We start from the raw sequence: 16,818 nt of genomic DNA, 5'->3' as shown, positions 1-16,818 counted from the left end.
AAACGAAATTTTTATTATGAAAATACTTATAACATTCAAAAACTCCTATAAATTTGTCTCACAAATCAATTTTACGACATAAATCTCTAACTTGACTTAGTAAATAAAAACATATTATTTTTTACGCTCAAAATATTACTTTTAATTATAAATATAGACATGATCATTCCACCTCACCCATATAAAATCGTGATACAGTTTCATAGATATTTTCTCTCTATAATATTATTATACAACACTATCGAATTTTTTATACAGGTATAAAATGTTCTTCTTCGTGATTCTATATAATGGTTAATGTTAAAAAATACACAATACATTCTATATATTAAAATAAAAAATATTTAAATTTTTATTCAAATTTAACTCTAAGATATATTATTAAAATTTATTTCAATTCAAATCATTACTAAAAAATTATTACAGAACGCTATGAGGTTAAAAAATAGTTGAAATTGTGTTACTTAAATAATCATTCTAATTAATTTAAATATATGGATACCTTAATAAAATATATTGGTTTGCAAAACAAAAAAGTTGTGAGATCGTCACACATGTCAGTTTTTTCAGATAGATTTTTGATCCGATCCAACTCATGAAAAAATATAATTTTTTATGACCAAATAACACTTTTCATGATAATTTTAGATCGGATTAACTCATCTCAGAAATAGAAATCTGTTATACCATTTCACAATACACCAGTTTTTTAAAAAATTATATAAAAAAATTAATCAATTCATGCAGCATGTTTATTCCATGTGATTGTTTTTCATACAAATTCCAAGCAAAATAAGCTTGCAAGAATACTCTAAATATTAATTAATAAATTTTTTTGAAAAATTAATTAAAAAATTATTTGATTCTTCTAATTAGCTATATTAATAAGAATTTTTTAAAAATTACATTTGATAATCATTACAGTATTTTTGGTTAAACTTAAGTTTATAAATAATTTCAAATTGAATTATAATTTTAATATATTATTTAATATATAATTTTTATTTTTTTAAATCTAGATTTAAAAAATATAAATAATATTTATTAATTATTAATTAATACAGCATTTTGATTTTTAACACAAGCAAAATCATTTGCGAGCAAGCAGAGATCCAGCTCATTAACACGCGTCGGAATTTAATTGGGTCTAAGAAACCTCTCAGTTACCGCTTGGTTACCAAATCATTATCTCCCTCTTGTATATATATTGTGACCGTTGCAGTTCTGTCAGGAGTACACTCTGGCAGTCTGGCATGTGCCTCGCGAGTTGAGATTTTATCTTTTAGCTCCCGGTGTTCTACAGGTCCTTGCCGGCGGCGGTGATCGGGGCCGTCTCTTAGGAGTATCATTCAGAAGTTGGAAGAAAGAAGATGAAGATTTACGTCAAAACTCTGAAGGGTACACACTTCGAGATCGAAGTGAAACCCGATGACACAGTATGGGATCAATTCTCTGACTCCCTGTTCTCTGCGTTGCTGTACACGAATTACTTCATATGTTCGCCTAGCTGGATGTCTTGGATTTGATTTTCGTTGTAGTCGTTGATTGGGGAGTGATTAGGGTTCTGAATTGGCATATCTGTACCCTTGTGGCGTTTATTCCGAATTTCAACAGGAATTTGAATTAATATTCCTTCGGTACTGGCGGATATCTTCGTTAATGTGTCTTTAGTGGCTCGATTTGATTCTAATTGTATTTTGTGAAGAGAGGGTAATTAGGGCCCTGAATTGGCATTTTTTAGTGTTGACGTGGTAATTTATTCTAATTATAAATGCAATCGGAGATAATTTTGTTTTTCTTCAGCCAGCTGAGTTCCTTTTTCCCCACTGATTTGCTTGTGGGCCATAATTCTTGGTTTTGATTTTAAAGTTTTGACTTTTATCGTGAATATGTATTGCTCAAGATGATGGCAGATGCACGTCTCATGGACTCATGTGGTAGAGTATCTACTGCTACCTGAACTCAAGATTTGTCTTGCTATCGGATTATTTTAACACCAATGTCATTAAGTTTAATATATTGTCGTTCAAATCTCTTTAAAATCTTCATATTTTTTTTGTTTTGGAAGAACTGATTAGTGTTGGTTGATCTATGAGGTGGTTTAGAGGCACTGCAGTTTAGCCACATAAATGCAGAATATTGTCCTGTATGTATAAGAAGGATGGAGTAAGGGAAAGAATGTGGTTTTAGTCACATGACTCACATGGTATATTTGTGCTAGAAAATTATAGAAAACTGAAAACTGTTTTAGATAACCTTTTCATGGGATCATTTACCATAGTCCCCGGGATAAATTATATTATAAGACTTTCAAATATCTTTCCATTGTATTATAGCTCTCCCCAAATGTGAACTTGCATATGCATTTGTCTTGGTTCTTTTTATCATTTATCATGGAATCTATTCTCTTACCATACGTCATTCTTTGTAGGTGGCCGATGTGAAGAAAATTATTGAAATGGTTCAGGGTTCTGATGTATACCCAGCTGCTCAACAGATGCTGATTCATCAAGGGAAGGTTCTTAAAGATAATACAACACTGGAGGAGAACAAAGTTGCAGAAAAAAGTTTTGTGGTGATTATGTTGAGCAAGGTAAATTGACTGTCTTGTCATTTGGAGAGTTATGTAGCTTCTCCTGCCCCATTACTCTGGGATTTCATGTGAATGGAGATTCTTTTAAGAACTCTTTGGTAAACAAGATACAAATGCTACCTAACACATGGGCATATTAATGACAAAAAAGTTAAATTTATGGTTGACTATATGAGCTCTGGAATTTTGTAGAACAAGGGATCATCAAGTGGAGCTGCAACTGGATCTGCTACTCCAGCGAGTACAGTAAGTCCGTCTAAATCTATTTTCCACAGTTTCTTACTAGGTTAGTGTTTTCTTACTAGATTAGTGTTTTATGAATTTTTCATATTCAAGTTGTTATCTTATGAATAATTGATATTTTTAGTTGCAATTGTGAGTTATGAATTTGAGGTGGAGTGTCTTGAGAGGCAGGTGATTTATTTATTTTTATCTTTTCTTCCCTGGAGATGATGGTAACATTGAAAACTTAAAACCAATTGTAGGATAAAATTAAGCAACGGACTTGTTTAAACACCTCATAAAAATGATAAAATGATCAAGACCCAAACAAATATTTGTAACAAGAAGAAAGAAAGGAGACAAATTTTCCGATTTCCAAACATATTAATCAAAAAATAGTTTTTGCAGTTTTGTTGAAGTCATAAACTAAAACCTGGAATGGAATATTTGCATGCATTTGTCTTTGCAAAGTTTGAGTGGTGGCATCTGTCTAGACTTGTCTATTCTAAATTTAGGCTTAAATTCCTGATGAGGATTAAAGTTCTTGAAATATTTTATACTTTGATATGTTTTGATTGGTTTTTTTGTGTCCCCAAAGACCCAACCTGCAAGTAATACCCCTCCTCCAACACAGCCTGTAACTGCAGGTCCGGCACCTGTATCAACTAATGCACCGTGAGTTCATATTGGTCTAGTTTTCAACTAACATTAACAATTTTTAAAATTTCACTTCATGTCCTTATCAAGAATTTCCATCTCTTGCATTTGCAGCCCACAGTCAGGTCCTGAATCCGCTCCCGCTCCCGCTCCCGCTCCCGCTCCCGCTCCTGCTTCGTGAGTATAACTTGTCTGCTTATTTATTAATTGCTTAATGTTTGCATTTTACTTTAGACTTTTACACGGAATAATGCATTTTTGTTCAACAGCTCAGTGACAGATGTTTATGGTCAAGCGGCTTCGAATCTTGTAGCTGGAAATAACTTGGAGGGTGCTGTTCAACAGATCCTTGACATGGGTGGTGGATGTTGGGATCGAGATACAGTTATTCGTGCACTGCGTGCTGCTTATAATAATCCGGAGAGAGCGGTTGAATACCTTTATTCTGTTAGTTCCCACCATTCTATTTTGTTTTTACCCTATTATATAGAGAAATACAGAATGCGACAGTGAGATGCAACAGCATGGGTTTGATATTTTGTGGCTTGCTTTTGATTTTTGATTTTTCTTTTCTTCCATCTTGAATAACCATGTGATTATATAACCTTGAGCGGAAATTTAATCTCAGGGAATTCCAGAGCAAGCAGAAGTTGCTTCTGCGGCGCAAACACCTGCTGGTGGGCAGCCGGTGAATCCTCCAATCCAGTCTACACAGCCAGCAGTACCTTCGACTGGACCCAATGCTAATCCATTGGACCTTTTTCCACAGGTAGGATTTTTTCCCAAGCTCTGAGATACCTTTGATCTTTAATGGAAAGAACCTAAAAGGATAGCAGTTATTAAATGAATTTAAAGAAGAAATCGAGAACAAGAATAATTGCGTGCGCATCTTTATGGAGACAGGGTATTCCTAACGTGGGCTCAAATGCTAGTGCCGGTGCCCTAGATTTCCTTCGGAACAGTCCACAGGTACCAAACATGGTTTTCTACAAGTTGGGTTTCCATTACAGATCATGTGTTTTGATTTTCTTGTTCTTATTTTTAGTTTCAATCACTGCGAGCCCTGGTGCAAGCCAATCCTCAAATCTTGCAGGTGCTTGTGTTGCATATTTAATTAGTTGTTTCAATTTATGGATGTTAATATATTAGTGCTAACTTTGCCTTGTAAACATCTCTTTTCGGCAGCCCATGCTTCAAGAACTAGGGAAACAAAATCCACAATTAGTTCGAATGATCCAAGAGCATCAGGCTGATTTTCTACGCTTAATAAATGAACCTGTTGAGGGCGAGGGGTGAGAAAATCTGCTATAGTTAACATATGTTGATTCTACTTGATATAAAATCAAGTTGTTTTAGTCCCAAATTTGTATTTTTTTTCTGAGCTTTGGATGTAACTTTGATGCAACCAGGAACATTTTAGAACAAATGGCTGAAGCGATGCCACAGGCCATCACTGTCACACCAGAAGAGCGTGAAGCAATTGAACGTGTAAGTTTTTCCTGCTAAAACCAAATTTTGTGTAAACATATGTTGGTTTGTTATTTTGAGGTTCATGTGCACTCGATCGCATTCATTGGTAACTTCATTTGGCTACTACAATTATCGCCTCTTGGTGAAAAAATCTTCTAGCTCAAAACTGTTGGGAAACACCTTAAGGTACATTTGGATTTATGGATTTGAAGGTGAGGATTTCAAATCCATGAAACAAAATAATTGGTTTATTTTGGTAAATCCACTTGAGAATGAATTTCATATCTCAATTAATTAATTTTAATCATTATGGTGGATTTAAAATTTATCTCAGTATGGAATCATTTCAAATCGTTCTTTCAAATACTTTCTCCAATACAAATCATCAATTCAACCACAACCTAAATGTCATTAATAATTATTACGTGTTGAGATTAACAAGTGTAGCTAATGTTTTATGCTGATGATGTGGTGTAATGACCGTGATGTGATACTTGGATTATTGTAGGGCTCAAAAAATTTGAGTTGTTTCATTACTATTATTTATAACTTTTAAGATAGTAGCACACATCCAATTCCATATTTTGATTATGGAACCCCAATACAAGCCACCAAGAAACTCTCTTTCTATTTGATATATAAGCTAGGTCCCCATAACTGCGTTTGGATACATGAACTTGATATAAATGGGTTTCAATTTCACAACTCAAAATTCGTTGTCTTTTTTGGTGAAATTTTTTGTTAGGTACTTATATTTCTCCACATATTTTTGAAGGAATTGAAATGATCTCTCCAACAAAATATAATTTCAAATCATATAATTATCAAATGCCTTCTTCAAAGTCAAGTGCATCAAAGCCATGAACAAAACAACACAATTGTCTCAATTACACAACTATGGTGTTTTGTTTTGCAGCTTGAAGCGATGGGGTTCGACCGAGCTTTGGTATTGGAAGTATATTTTGCGTGCAACAAGAACGAGGAGTTGGCTGCAAACTACCTCTTAGATCATATGCATGAGTTCGATGAGTGAAGTTGTGTGGATGGAATGGTCTCCCTTTATAGCTGCATGCTTTGTTATGTGCAATGTGCACTTTCTTGCCTTGTGGATTAATTTTTATTTATTGTTCACAGAGGCTTTCCCAGACTTAACAGTTTTCAAAATACTTCGTCTATTTTTGTTCATGGTTATATTTATCCGATCATGTTACTTCGCCAGTGATATAGAAGCAAGTCGTAGTAACTAACGAAACTGCGATATTTAGTATCAGCGTGGTTCAAGCTATATTCTTTGGCACCCTTAAGATTTTGATTTTTAGCCGAAACTTATTTGACTTTTAGTAGTTTAACTTTTAAGCTTTGTTACTCATGGTTTCATTTGTTAAGGTTTTATTAATAGATTTTAGCTTTTTTTTATGTTACCTTTTATCTTCGGAAATAAGTAAATGTGTTCTTTGTTTTTGTTTTTTGTTTTTGATGACCATATAAATATAGTTTTGTTTTTTTTTTTTTTGGGTGTGTTTTAAAGAAATGAGCATGCCATAGATTCTTTGTGCCATTGGATAGCGACTAAGAAATGTCCTAACAATCATAAATCAACGAAACCCGAGACCAATTCAGTGGAAGAAACATCCGTATATGTGTCTTACGACTCTCCTTTTAGAGAGTAGGAAAAACCAAAACACAGGAGCCATAATTCACGAAGGGTTCTTGCGGAACTATTTCAGAGCTTCACAAGTTTAAAAAACAGTGTAAAAACAACAGAGGAAAAAAGGGGGAAAAAGGATGAAGCTTGCTTTAATCGGTAGGCAATCAACAACAGCAAAACTGAATATTCGGGCCGATTTTGCCATATCCAGAATTCATGAAATTTACAGCCATAACGTACTCCGTCAACCTTTTAGCTTGCTTCTGAATACATTTGACTGTAATTCCATCGCAGGTTGAGCATGTCAACTTTGAGAAAAATGCATTAGATGCATATGTTGTGATCGTAAGCTACTGCCATATTGTTGGGGAGATATGTCTGACAGAAAAAAACAGCAGAGGGTCCCAAGATCAACTAGGCAATATCACTACATCATGATGATCTTTGCAGCTTCGAGACGCGGAATATTCCCAGAGCTGCAAGAGTTGTACGAACTTTTCACTTCCATACAAGGACAGAGTTTGCTACTTCTCCAGTAGTCCGGTGAAATTAAGAATTTCCAGCAGAAATTATGTCAAGTGTTTAAGAATGACCAGCGTTCTTTTTCTTGGAAATGATACAAAAGTTTTCAACTCGGCATGCCAGATTTGAAAGCACATGCAAGATATTAAAGCAAATAGCTCTATGTAATGGAAACGCTCACCGTCAGTCTAATCCTTTAGGTATCAACAGCAAGGTACAGAAGCTCAACGTAAGAATCACATAAAGTTGACATTTTGAAGTCAAAACCCCATATTTTCAGGAAAATATAGATGTCAGCAGATGCATATGCCACTTGCTTCCAATAAAAATAACATTTGGGAGGTGATTTCTGGTAGCAGTGAAGAGCATGGAAGGAATACTAGTGAAATTCAATCTTAGCCTATATAATTTGGAAAACTTGAAACTTTTTCCAGATATATCGTGAAAATAGTCCTTGTTCACCACGCAATAAGCTAAGTTTGTGCTCCACCGGGAGTTTTGCATCCCATATGCTTTAGATGTTTGACCTGTGTTGTATCATTTAAATTATTTTATTACCTTCTCTTAATTTGTGTTTTTTTTTTTTTGAAAAATGAGACGGTGCCAATCACTCTATTGAATGTAAATCCACTGAGGAGCATAAAATTAGCCTATAGAATAACATATTTCAGCCCGCGATGTCGAACTCCTGTCTCTTTCCCTGCTTGATATTTAGCACCGTCTCAATACAATTATATTAGATAAAAGTATAAAACCAGAACTGTTTATTGGTACACATCTGTTTGTCTAATAAAGGGTAAAACGAGTAAAAGGAAACAGGGAGTCGGATATGTTTGCATCTAGCACCGGAACAGAAACCCCTTCTTGAAAAAGCACACGAAGCATCCACTCCAACTCAAACAACGCATCAAGATATTAATATAACATTAAAGAAAGGGTAAAAAGAGTTTAAAAAAAAGGTTTTAAAAAATGAGAAATTACTTCCAAGATTGACAATAAAATCTTACCAAGTTAACTCACTCTACCCACTTTGCTGCCACAAACTAATTATATCGGTAGCCTGGTTGAGAAGAACCACCGTTTGCTTCTTTGAAATCCATGACTTACTGTCCAGCATGACCTTAAGGCTTAAGCTCCTCCCAATCATCTTTTCTTGGCCAGAAATAGTATGGGCTCAAAGGAATGGTCCCATGGCCGCCTGGAATCACTTGGTCTATCGCTATTCCGATATTCTTTTCCATCCAAACGAATCTCAAAACCAGTCTGGGTCTCTCCATTGGCTTCACCACAATTCTGGGATTTTCTTTCGCTTCATTATCGTCCAAGATTGACGCTTCTTGGGTGGTCAGTGAAGAAGATGAAGCACTGGTTTTGATGGGCATAAAATTTCTTTTGTTGGGTGGATTACAAGAAAAATATGGGGTCTTTATGGTGGGATAGATTAGCTTTTTGGATAAATTTGACTGCGGTATAAGACCCGCGGGAAGGCTTCCGGCGCAAGGTCGAAAGGCCAATGATAACATCTTGTTTCGTGCGAGACAACTACGTTGAAATCAAGCGATTAACTGTCAAAGCGGAGTAGAAATCAGTTCAGCCTTTACTAAAAAAAGTATTTGATATCAGAATTTATGGGATTAGTCCGAACTTGAATATGTTCAAATTTTTTAGTCAAATTTGAGTTCAAATTATATTATTGGATTGTTTTTAACCCACTTGCTGGTATTTATATTTTATTAATTAATATAATATAAAAAATATTAAATAAAAATATTTAGAAGTCTTTCGATTTTTTATTTTTGTTCAATAGTTTGAATAGTTTATATACATGTTCAAATTTTTCGAATCGAACTCCAACCGACAAATTTAATTTTTTTGAGTTTCGAAGCGAGATCGGGTCAATTTTTTCAGCATATTGGAATTAATTTGATTAGTTTATAATTAGGATTAAAGTTCACACATAAATACAATTGTGTATAATTTGTCCGACCCTGTGCACGACTTTCACTCGAGTACTTAAAAACGCACACCCAATTGCGTTTCCAACTGGTTGAATAAAGAGGAGAAACCCTCAGTAAGCCCTAGTGTCATTTCCTTCCTCGGCGACCTCTCTCCACTTCCCCTGCGGACGCTTCTCCAACCATCAGATTTTCTCCTTATTTAGCAGCGGTACTTCTATTTCTATCTGTCGATTCATACACGATTGTTGCATTGTTGTTTTACGCTTGTGGTGGAGTGTTTGATTGTGTCTGCTTCGATTGCGTATATCAGTTGTACTGTGTGAGCCACGATGTCGCTCAGGGTGTTGAATCCGAACGCGGAGGTGCTCAACAAATCACATGCGCTTCACATGAACATCAATGCCGCAAAGGGACTCCAAGATGTTCTTAGAACCAATCTCGGCCCTAAAGGCACTATCAAGATGTAAATGTTTTACCCTTTATTTTTTTGACATTTTCTCGCTCGCTGTGTGTTGTTTTTTCGTAGTTTTTATTGACTGTTTGCGGTCTCACTAGGCTTGTGGGTGGAGCTGGTGATATTAAACTAACCAAGGACGGTAACACTCTTTTGAAAGAGATGGTAAGTTTGTTTCTTGTCTGGAGTGTGTATTTCCAATTATTTTTTCATCAAAATTTATTGCTTCTGGATTATGCGTCGCATAATTTTGTTGCAGTGTTGGATTTTTTTATTTTTTTTGAACAATTATTTGATTTACTGGTATCTTAAGTTGTGTTTTCCTCCCGGAAATTTTGTGGACTTTGCTGCTTGGGGTTGTTGGAAGTGCGTTGCATACCCTTTTCTGAAGAAGCCCTACCTATTTTATAAATATGTTATGTTGGAAATGTGATGGCATGCTATAAAAATATTTAGACTGCATTCCAACTTTTTTTAATTTGAATGCTTGGCACTTGCGTTTTATAAGAAGGGTGCAAGCGTGCTATACTTGGATTGGTACTGATGGTTATGCAACGGAAATTTTAGAGTGTTACATGGATAAATGTGTAGTAGGATTGATCGTAATGGTGTGACTAGTATGCTTAATTGCTTAAGCATGGCCAAACAATTATTGGAGCAACCATTTATCTGCTGAGTTTTCTGGCATATGTAATTGCTTTTGTGTTTTTTGCACCTTTCAGTCAAAGTGGTTCTTAAAATTGAGGCTTGATGTTCAGTTTAAGCAATATTTTTGTACAAAGATGATAAAGATGTGTTCATGGCTTAATCTTCATGACATCTCTTTTAATTGGATATGACAGCAAATTCAAAACCCTACCGCCATAATGATTGCAAGGACTGCTGTTGCTCAAGACGATATGAGTGGAGATGGTACAACTTCTACTGTTATCTTTATTGGTGAGCTTATGAAGCAATCAGAACGGTACATAGATGAAGGTTGGCAACTTTACTCTGCTGTGAAATTTGTGTAATTGCAGTATAATGCACTCTTTTGTTTATCATGTCATGGTTATGTAACTCAATTTGTGCTCTTGAAAGTTACGGTCTTATTATTGTTTGCTTATGATGGCTTAAGTGAAATAATAATACCAAATCAATAGAGTCCATCCTTTCCAGTTAATTTATTTGGAGACAGGCATATGAGGGTAATTTCCCCTTATGATTACTTTGTTATAGAAATGTGTTGTATTTGAATCCCATGCCTTCTCCACGACTTCCCATACATGTGTTTGAGCAAGTAAATAAAAATACATGTTCTCCAAAAAAAATCGTAGTCAATGTCATGAGAGGAATATGAGATGGTATCCCTTATGCCAGCTAGATTAACTTAGCTTTTATTATCCTTCGTCTGTGTCAGTCCAAAACTCTGCATGCAAACTGACCTCTAGTTATTTAATGTTTTATCCTTTACAATTTCCCTATGGTATACACTTGTTTTTGCTATAAACCTTACCTGATCAGACACTAGTTGAATGGTTTCTTCCATTTTTCTCCAACTTTAGTAAATTGAAATAGACCTGTTCTTTCTTCCAGGAACGCATCCACGAGTTTTAGTTGATGGATTTGAAATTGCCAAAAGAGCAACTCTCCAATTTCTTGAAAATTTCAAGACTCCAGTGGTGATGGGTGATGTACCTGATACAGAGATACTGAAGATGGTGGGAAGAACGGCATTAAGGACAAAGGTTCTTTTTCAGCCACTATATTTTGAAATGTATTTTCACTTTAATTGCCTGTTTATTTCAGATCTATGCTTTTAACTTTTCTTTTTTGCAGCTATATGAGGCATTGGCTGATCAATTGACTGATATAGTTGTAAATTCTGTGAGTATTTAATGTTTTACGATGATTTCTATAAATGTTGGACTAATACATTATGTTATATCTTTCTCGCTGTTAGTCTGCTGTAACTTTTGATATTTTTATTTCTTGTTTACCTGATGCTCTAGGTTCTCTGCATCCATAAGTCTGAAGAGCCTATTGATCTTTTTATGGTTGAGATAATGCACATGCGTCACAAGTTTGATGTAGACACTCGTCTGGTATGTCAGTTGATGTGGAAATTGATTATATTTTTTAAGTGTGTTCCACAAATAAAACCCATGTTTGTTTGCAATTGTATTCACTCAATTATCTAACTGCGTACAGTGGTTATTCCAACTTCAATTTTTTCTCTGGCTGTTTTATGAAGAGTTGCCAAAGTAGTTAATTAATCAACATGTTCTTCGTGTTTCTCTTGATGAAATGTGCAAATTTGATATTTTCTTTGGAGTTCCTTTCCCCACTTGATCCGAAAATGCAAAAACAATTAATCAGTAATTATAATGGACGCATCTTGCGTGCTTGTTGATCTCTTTTCATTTGTGGAGTTATAGATATTTGTTTGCTTGTTCGATGATGCCCATGTGAGGGCAGCGGTATGTCCTTGTATAATAGTGACACATACATACTCTATTTCAATTTCAAGAGTCTAATAATCGTATAGCTTTTGTTATAATGTTCTTATTCCTTAATCATTCAAATGCCCATGTTCAAGTGGAAAAATATATATCTCTTCATAATTTTTTATTTTGGAGGAAATCATTTGTCAAGTGGCATTCTGAACAAACAAATTTACCTGCTGCTGTTTTAACTTCTACTAATCTATATACTTGTCTCCTTTGCATCCAATAATTAACAAATAAGTTGGCTTCATTCTTGTGACCATGTTAGGTTGAGGGTCTTGTTCTTGACCATGGATCTAGACATCCAGATATGAAACGCCGAGCAGAAAATTGTCATATTTTAACCTGTAATGTTTCATTGGAGTATGAGAAGAGGTGATGATCGTATAATACTTTACTGGTCCGTGCCTTGCTTATTTCTCTTTATACTCATGAGCAGTATGACTTGCATTTTATTTTGTTCAGTGAAGTAAATGCAGGATTTTTCTACTCAAATGCAGAACAGAGAGAAGCAATGGTTGCAGCTGAGAGACGATCTGTTGATCAAAGAGTACAGAAAATTATTGATTTGAAGAACAAGGTATCCAGTCTATGGTGCAATTAAGTAGTCTTGTTGTAGAGGAGCAGAACTCATTAGCTAATGCTTGTGTCGTTCCAGGTGTGTTCTGGTAATGATAACAGTTTTGTTGTCATCAATCAAAAAGGAATCGATCCTCCATCGTTGGATCTTCTTGCTCGAGAAGGAGTAAGTCATCTTTACCTTTTATGAAGGTTGTTGGAAGTTAAACTAACCAGATGATTTCTGCATACTATGTCTAGTATTGTCCTTTACATCATTGCTCTATTTGAGTTTTTGAAAGTTTTTTATCTTGCCACTTTGACTTTAATCACTCGTGTTATTTAGCATCTTTTCAGTTACTTTGCTATTTCTTTTGATTTTTTGAGCACTGAGTTGAAATATTGAAGGAAAACATTGTTGACTTTTTAATCTTTCAATTGTTGTGACATGAATGCAAGGTTGGTTTTAATGATCCTCTAGTCATTTTATCACAAGTATGGTGTTTATCTCTTTTAGTTAACATGCTTTGTATGCGCGGGAAAGTTCCTTGTTTTAGTTCATCAGGGTAAAAAGCGTCACGCTTGCTCATATAAGTTGGTGTTCTTTAGTAAATACGTCGTAAAGTATTGATCAGGATCTGATTAGTAGATATTTTTATATTGTTATTTGCATACTGCACAGGATCTGATTATATGATAATGTTTTATGGTTATTTGCATACAACACAGGATTTGATTGTTAGATAATGTTTTGTGGTTTTTAGCATCCTATGCTTTGTTCTACTTTCTGATTCTGATGATATTTGTTTAGATAGTTGCCTTGCGAAGAGCCAAAAGGAGAAACATGGAGAGATTAGTTTTAGCTTGTGGTGGAGAGGCTGTCAATTCAGTTGATGACTTAACTCCTGACTGTCTTGGTTGGGCTGGATTGGTCTATGAGCATGTACTTGGAGAAGAGAAGTACACATTTGTAGAAAACGTGAAAAATCCACACTCCTGTACAATCCTCATAAAAGGTATGTTTAGTGCTCTTCTGGTTCTTCCATCATCGCTGTACAATAATCTCTTTCATGGTGTATTGGTTTTATTGGTTTCTGAATGTGCTCTTTGCTTTCTGCTTCTGGAGAATTGTGCTTTTATATTTTGTTATATTGATTTCTAATGTACTGATGCTACCTTCAACCTCTATGCAGGACCAAATGATCACACAATTGCTCAGATTAAGGATGCTGTTCGTGATGGGCTGAGGGCAGTGAAAAATACTATTGAAGATGAAGCTGTTGTACTAGTGAGTTTACTAGAGAGCTTGGGTTTTCGTGTTTTAGTTCTATTATCTCGTTTCTTTTTACAATGATACTTCTTGAAAGGTGAGAACCCCTGTCCAAAAGGAGAGAAAAGTGAGAACTACTCTTGTCTGTAAAAGAAGTAAAGCTGTTGCGCAAATTTATCGCACATTTGTTCATGACATTGTTTTGTTGCGATCCTCTGTGTGAAGTCATTGGTGGACATGCGTATGGGTTGGTCATCTGTTTTTGGCCTTGGCTTGCATGTTTTATTGCATTTCTAAGAATGGATAACAACCATTATTGGGCAATTCATTTTTCGAATACTCAACTTTGCTTCATTCTGTTTTTCTCTGAATTTTAATTCAGTGAAATATGCAAACATTTTTGTGTCGTTTAATGTCCAATTGACTGTCTTTTGCTTTTGTACTTGTGATTTAGAAACCTGAGAGTCAAATAAGTTCTGCTGTTGCAGTTTTTCAGCGATATGAATGTCCATTGAGTTTTTCCTGATAGACAAACAGTTTAGAGAACCTACGATGAATAATCGTTCTGTATACTACAGGGTGCAGGGGCTTTTGAGGTGGCTGCCAGACAACACCTTGTTAATGAAGTGAAGAGAACTGTTCAAGGGGTATGTTTGCCTGTGTGCATTTATTTTTTCTGATGTATTTGTAAAGGCAGTTGTTTCAGTCTCATGATTTGAAGTCCTTGTGTTTGTGGGGTGTTGCAGTGTATTGACGGGGTTTTGAACTGTTATGTACTAACTTGAATTTGTTTAATTGATTGGAAACTGTGATCAGCGCGCTCAACTTGGTGTGGAAGCATTTGCCGAAGCGCTTCTTGTGATTCCAAAGACGCTAGCCGATAACTCTGGACTTGATACTCAAGATGTGATCATTGATCTCACGGTAATTAATATTTTATAATATTTGACTACAAAATTTCCAAGAAATAATCAATATAATCAATTCGTTTGCTAGTCTTAGAAGATTGCTTGCTCTTTACTTAGGGAGAACATGACAAGGGAAATGTAGTTGGCCTTAATCAACACACTGGAGAACCTATTGACCCGCATATGGAGGGCATCTTTGACAATTACTCTGTCAAACGTCAGATCATAAACTCTGCGTAAGTCACAACTTTTTGTCTCCCACTTACTAATATTCATGATTATGCGAGTTCCCCTCCATGAAAATTATACGGTCTCCGAGGGAGGATGTGGATTTCTACAGTCATTTGTTTCTTGGTGACTTTGCATTCTAAGAGAGACGCCATTCTTTTGCAGCCCTGTGATTGCATCTCAGTTGCTACTCGTTGATGAAGTTATTCGTGCTGGGCGTAACATGAGGAAACCTAGCTAGCATGTTCTCTTTCACCGTGTCGCTTGTGTGGTTTTCATGAGATAGTTTTGGTGAGGATGGTCATGGTTCCGAACCATCTACTGTTCTTAAACGTATTGAACGATTCACAATTTTTCCTATCTTCAGTTTTAGCATTTGATATTTTGCTTGAAAAGAACTGGGCATCGTATTATTTATCGGACATGTTTGTGTCTTAGTTGGCTGAAATATGAGAATTAGCGTACATGATGGCTGTTATTATTTGATCGGTCGTTAAATACCAAAAAAAACACTTTTTTCACACGTAAAAATTTATGGTAAAAAGTAAAAATCTCAAACTCTCAAAATTTATCAAACTGCACACTTTATAATATTTTTTTCTCTGCTCAATTGTATCAAATTTTTACAAATGGAGACTTATTTATAGGAATTCTTTGAAAAACAATCCAAAAACAATTTCATCATTACATACATCATCACACACTAATTTTCAATATTCAACACCTAATTTTACCTAATTTTCAACATTCAACATTATAATTTTCAACACAAATATTTTTCATATTTTCAACACTCCCCCTTGTGATGATGATCATGATACGATGATGTCTTCATTACGTGATTTTGTACTGCCTCGTTAAAAACCTTACTAGGAAAAACCCATTGGGATAAAAACCATAGTAAGGGAAAAAGAGTGCAGTCACGTAAACTCCCCCTCATGTTGACATGAACAATTCTTCACAAATTTCGTAGATTGCGCATCCCTATATTATATATGTGCTTTCTGAATATTATCGTAGGAAGTGCCTTTGTGAAGAGATCTGATGAGTTTTCACTTGATTGAATGTGACGAACATCAATACATTTATTCTTCTCAAGCTCCTTGGTGAATGCGAAGAACTCAGGAGGAATATGTTTAGTTCTATCGCTTTTTATGTATCCTGCTTTCATTTGAGCTACACATGCAGCATTATCTTCATATAGTATCACAGGCTTCTCGTCGAATGATAATCCACATGAGATTTGGATATGTTGGCTCATTGATTTTAACCCCACACATTTACGACTTGCTTCATGTAGTGCAATAATCTCGGCATGATTTGATGAAGTTGTTACAAGCGTTTGTTTCTGTGAACGCCAAGAAATTGCAGTGCCTCCACGAGTAAATACATATCCAGTTTGGGAACGTGCCTTGTGTGGATCAGATAAGTATCCAGCATCGGCATAATCAATTATACTTGGATTAGCATCTTTTGAATACAAAAGTCCCAAGTCCATCGTTACTCGTAGATAACGGAATATATGTTTAATTCCGTTCCAGTGTCTCTTTGTTGGATATGTGCTAAATTTTGCCAACAAATTTACGACAAAAGATATATCAGGCCTTGTACAATTTGTAAGATACATAAGGGCACCGATAATACTTAGATATGGTACTTCTGGACCGAAAATATCTTCATCATCTTCACATGGACGGAATGGATCATTTTCTATTTTTAATGATCTAACAACCATTGGAGTACTTAAAGGATTTGATTTATCCATATTAAAACGTTTAAGGATCTTTTCTGTATAATTTTTCTGGTGAACAAATATTCCACATTCTTTTTGTTCAATTTGTAAA

General features: G+C 35.2%; 2 protein-coding genes and 1 long non-coding RNA gene across 4 annotated transcripts; 2 read left to right on the top strand and 1 right to left on the bottom strand.

The window, feature by feature from the left end:
* The first annotated feature begins 1,224 nt into the window (after nt 1-1,224).
* LOC142549614 (ubiquitin receptor RAD23d-like) lies at nt 1,225-6,162 on the top strand. 2 transcript variants are annotated; one of them, XM_075658663.1, is made up of 12 exons: nt 1,225-1,436; nt 2,432-2,593; nt 2,786-2,839; nt 3,414-3,490; nt 3,587-3,638; nt 3,743-3,919; nt 4,101-4,241; nt 4,376-4,441; nt 4,518-4,565; nt 4,658-4,764; nt 4,882-4,960; nt 5,859-6,162. In XM_075658663.1, exons 1-12 carry the CDS (start codon nt 1,371-1,373, stop codon nt 5,973-5,975), a joined length of 1,146 nt encoding a protein of 381 aa, XP_075514778.1. In that variant the 5' UTR covers nt 1,225-1,370; the 3' UTR covers nt 5,976-6,162. The 2 variants fall into 2 exon arrangements, with proteins under 2 accessions (XP_075514778.1, XP_075514777.1); XM_075658662.1 differs by having other exon boundaries at nt 3,587-3,649; nt 3,742-3,919.
* Nucleotides 5,862-8,706, bottom strand: LOC142549615 (uncharacterized). The gene is made up of 2 exons (XR_012821226.1): nt 8,120-8,706; nt 5,862-7,066 (listed from the first exon to the last, which is right to left on the bottom strand). It is a non-coding gene; the product is annotated as an uncharacterized LOC142549615 (long non-coding RNA).
* A 414-nt stretch (nt 8,707-9,120) lies between these two features.
* On the top strand, nt 9,121-15,495 carry LOC142549613 (T-complex protein 1 subunit zeta 1-like). Its single transcript, XM_075658661.1, has 16 exons — nt 9,121-9,278; nt 9,381-9,533; nt 9,626-9,689; nt 10,367-10,502; nt 11,100-11,251; nt 11,343-11,390; nt 11,516-11,608; nt 12,279-12,385; nt 12,476-12,590; nt 12,669-12,755; nt 13,380-13,584; nt 13,762-13,856; nt 14,417-14,485; nt 14,655-14,762; nt 14,864-14,982; nt 15,140-15,495. The coding sequence occupies exons 2-16, from the start codon at nt 9,400-9,402 to the stop codon at nt 15,213-15,215; spliced, it is 1,608 nt and encodes a 535-aa protein (XP_075514776.1). The 5' UTR covers nt 9,121-9,278; nt 9,381-9,399; the 3' UTR covers nt 15,216-15,495.
* The last annotated feature ends 1,323 nt before the right edge of the window (nt 15,496-16,818 follow it).

The sequence above is a fragment of the Primulina tabacum genome, chromosome 6, assembly GCF_025594145.1.
Source record: "Primulina tabacum isolate GXHZ01 chromosome 6, ASM2559414v2, whole genome shotgun sequence".
In the NCBI taxonomy this organism is placed as follows: domain Eukaryota; kingdom Viridiplantae; phylum Streptophyta; class Magnoliopsida; order Lamiales; family Gesneriaceae; genus Primulina; species Primulina tabacum.
This window is presented reverse-complemented; position numbering and strand designations above follow the sequence as displayed.